General features: G+C 44.5%; 1 protein-coding gene across 1 annotated transcript in view; it reads left to right on the top strand.

Moving 5' to 3' along the window:
• Positions 1-2,261, top strand: part of LOC101642691 (E3 ubiquitin-protein ligase RNF213-like) — a 128,770-nt gene that overhangs the window by 43,613 nt on the left and 82,896 nt on the right. The window contains exons 23-24 of the mRNA XM_045299521.1: positions 1,615-1,808; positions 2,055-2,210. Of these exons, the coding sequence (XP_045155456.1) occupies positions 1,615-1,808; positions 2,055-2,210 (350 nt within the window). The remainder of the gene's footprint in view (positions 1-1,614; positions 1,809-2,054; positions 2,211-2,261) is intronic.

A 2,261-nucleotide genomic window follows, 5' to 3' on the forward strand; every position in this document is an offset into this window, starting at 1 on the left:
TGGTTCAAAACCACCAACAGCTCTGTAGGAGAAAGACTGGGCTTTCTACTCACGTAAACAGTTGCAGTCTCAGAATCCACAGGGGTCACCACGAGGCAGTGAGTGGCAGTGAGTTGTCAATCGAAGCCCGTGCAAGGCTCACCATGGCTCACCTGGGTCCCGGTATGGGGCAATTCCTGTGAGCACCCGACATCTCTGTAGGCAGGCAGCTTGGCAGTTAACCCTTTAGTTGTAAACTCCCTCGGGCCCCGGGGTTGGTGGTCTGAGGGTAGGGCAGGTGTCTTGGCTCTGCTGGAGAAGGAGCTGAGCCTCTGAATGCCCCTTAGCATCTGTCTAGTTCTCCTAACCTTGTACTCTGCTTCTGAGAAAGGCCACAAGACTGGGAACACACAAAGATTTCAAAAGAAGGACACATTTCCCTTCATACTGTCCTTCTCTCAATACCAATACAACATCCTTTTAGAACAATTGCAATCGCACCCAACTCATCCCGATACTGTATGTGTTGTTAAGATACATCAAGGTCAGAGTTTGTAACCCACCACCCAATTCATGGGAGAAAGATGTAGGGATCTTTGCTGTAAAACTGATAGCCCTGGAAATCTAATGGGACATTTCCACTCTGTCCTACAGGGTGGCTTCAAGTCAAAATCTACTCGATAACAATTTATTTGAGAATTTTACATTTAGATTGCTGTCATTAGTGACAGACAGAGAACAAAGTCAGTGAGTAAGCAATGGCTTGAGGATTACTGTTTTCTGTTTGAGGATAAGTAAAAAGGCATTTTTTTAGGGTTCCAGTTCCAACATATGCAAGCGTCTTTTTTTCAGTGTATAAATATGTGGGTGGCTGCAGACAAGGATCTGTCTTAGAAATACACCTGTCTTAGTTTCCATTCCAACAAAGGTGCAATCAAAGTCCCGGCTTCTGAGGGTGTCTGCTGGGCCTGTCTAATTCCCGGCAGACAGGTCAAATTCAAAGATGACAGCAACGCCTCTTTTGGAATTCCATAGGGGGTAATCTTGATCCATTTTCTTTATGGACACAGGTCGTTCGTGGACGTTTATTAGGAAGGTTTACAAAAATTAAAAAGTACATCAGTGGGAAAGTCAAGAAAATCGTGCCAAGGATTTCTCCCATCATGACAGTGGAGCTGCTCATTCTTCAAGGGCAGCAAGGGCTCCTCTGTGAGAATGTGTTGAGGAACCTAAACCCGCACACTCTTCAGACCTGATTTTGTTCTCCAAACTCAAAGAACATTGCAAAGGGACACACTTTAAATCCCCAAGAATGCCCAAACTGCGGTCCTGACCCGGCATCAACTAGAGAGCCATGTTCTTCTGGGGAGGGATGGAGAGGGGAGACACTGTCTTCAAAAGTACGTGGAGACTAAGTTTGGGGGCACTGTCAAGAAACTATAGCTTCACAGTTTGACAGTTTTCTTTAGTAAAGATTTCTCTGATTTTGTAGTAATAATTTTTGAGTGTTACTCAAAAAGTTCAATATACCATCTTGAATTTGGCGCAGAGAGAAGTAATTGTTACTCATTCTAATCTAGACGCTCTCAATCTGTCCATAGCTATGGTCCTAATTTCTACATGTCACCATTACAGGAAAATCTCTTTATGTGAAAACTCTGCATAGAAAATTGGAAATGCAGTTTGATGGGACAAAAGTGCCTCTCAAGATCATCCGACTGATGGAGCCCCAAGTGGATGAAGGCCAGGTCCTGGATGCCCTCCTGCCTTTCTTAGATGCACAGTGCCAGAAGTGCCCCACCATTTTCCACATCGATGTGACCTCCTCCGTAAGTGCCTTGGATTTCAACCAAGGGACAGAGTCAGGGAGGACACAGCCCTGTATCCCCATCTGCCTCCTCCCGAAGCCAGAGGCCTAGTTAGGGAAGGCAGAGGGTATAGCGGTTCCCTTTTCTATGTACCGCGAACTTCAGTGTCATTCTACCAGAGAACAAAAGATGAAGATCCACTGGGTTAGGAGACCTGGTCTACAGTTTATGTAAATATTTTTTAAATCCTTGTGATTCTCTCTTTAGGTCCAATCTGGAATTTGGGAGTTTCTGTTCAAACTCCTAATTCTACAGTACTTAATGGATGTAAATGGAAAAATGTGGCTTCGGAACCAGTGCCATTTATATGTCATTGAAATCCTGGAAGGCACTCCAGTATTGCCAAATAGGTCTTCAAAACAGGTATGTGTTGGAGAAATTGTTCATGTGTGTGTTTTGTGTGTGTGTGTGTGT

The sequence above is a fragment of the Echinops telfairi genome, unplaced genomic scaffold (genome assembly GCF_000313985.2).
Source record: "Echinops telfairi isolate 266 unplaced genomic scaffold, ASM31398v2 ScPeMD7_7458;HRSCAF=8496, whole genome shotgun sequence".
Lineage (NCBI taxonomy): Eukaryota > Metazoa > Chordata > Mammalia > Afrosoricida > Tenrecidae > Echinops > Echinops telfairi.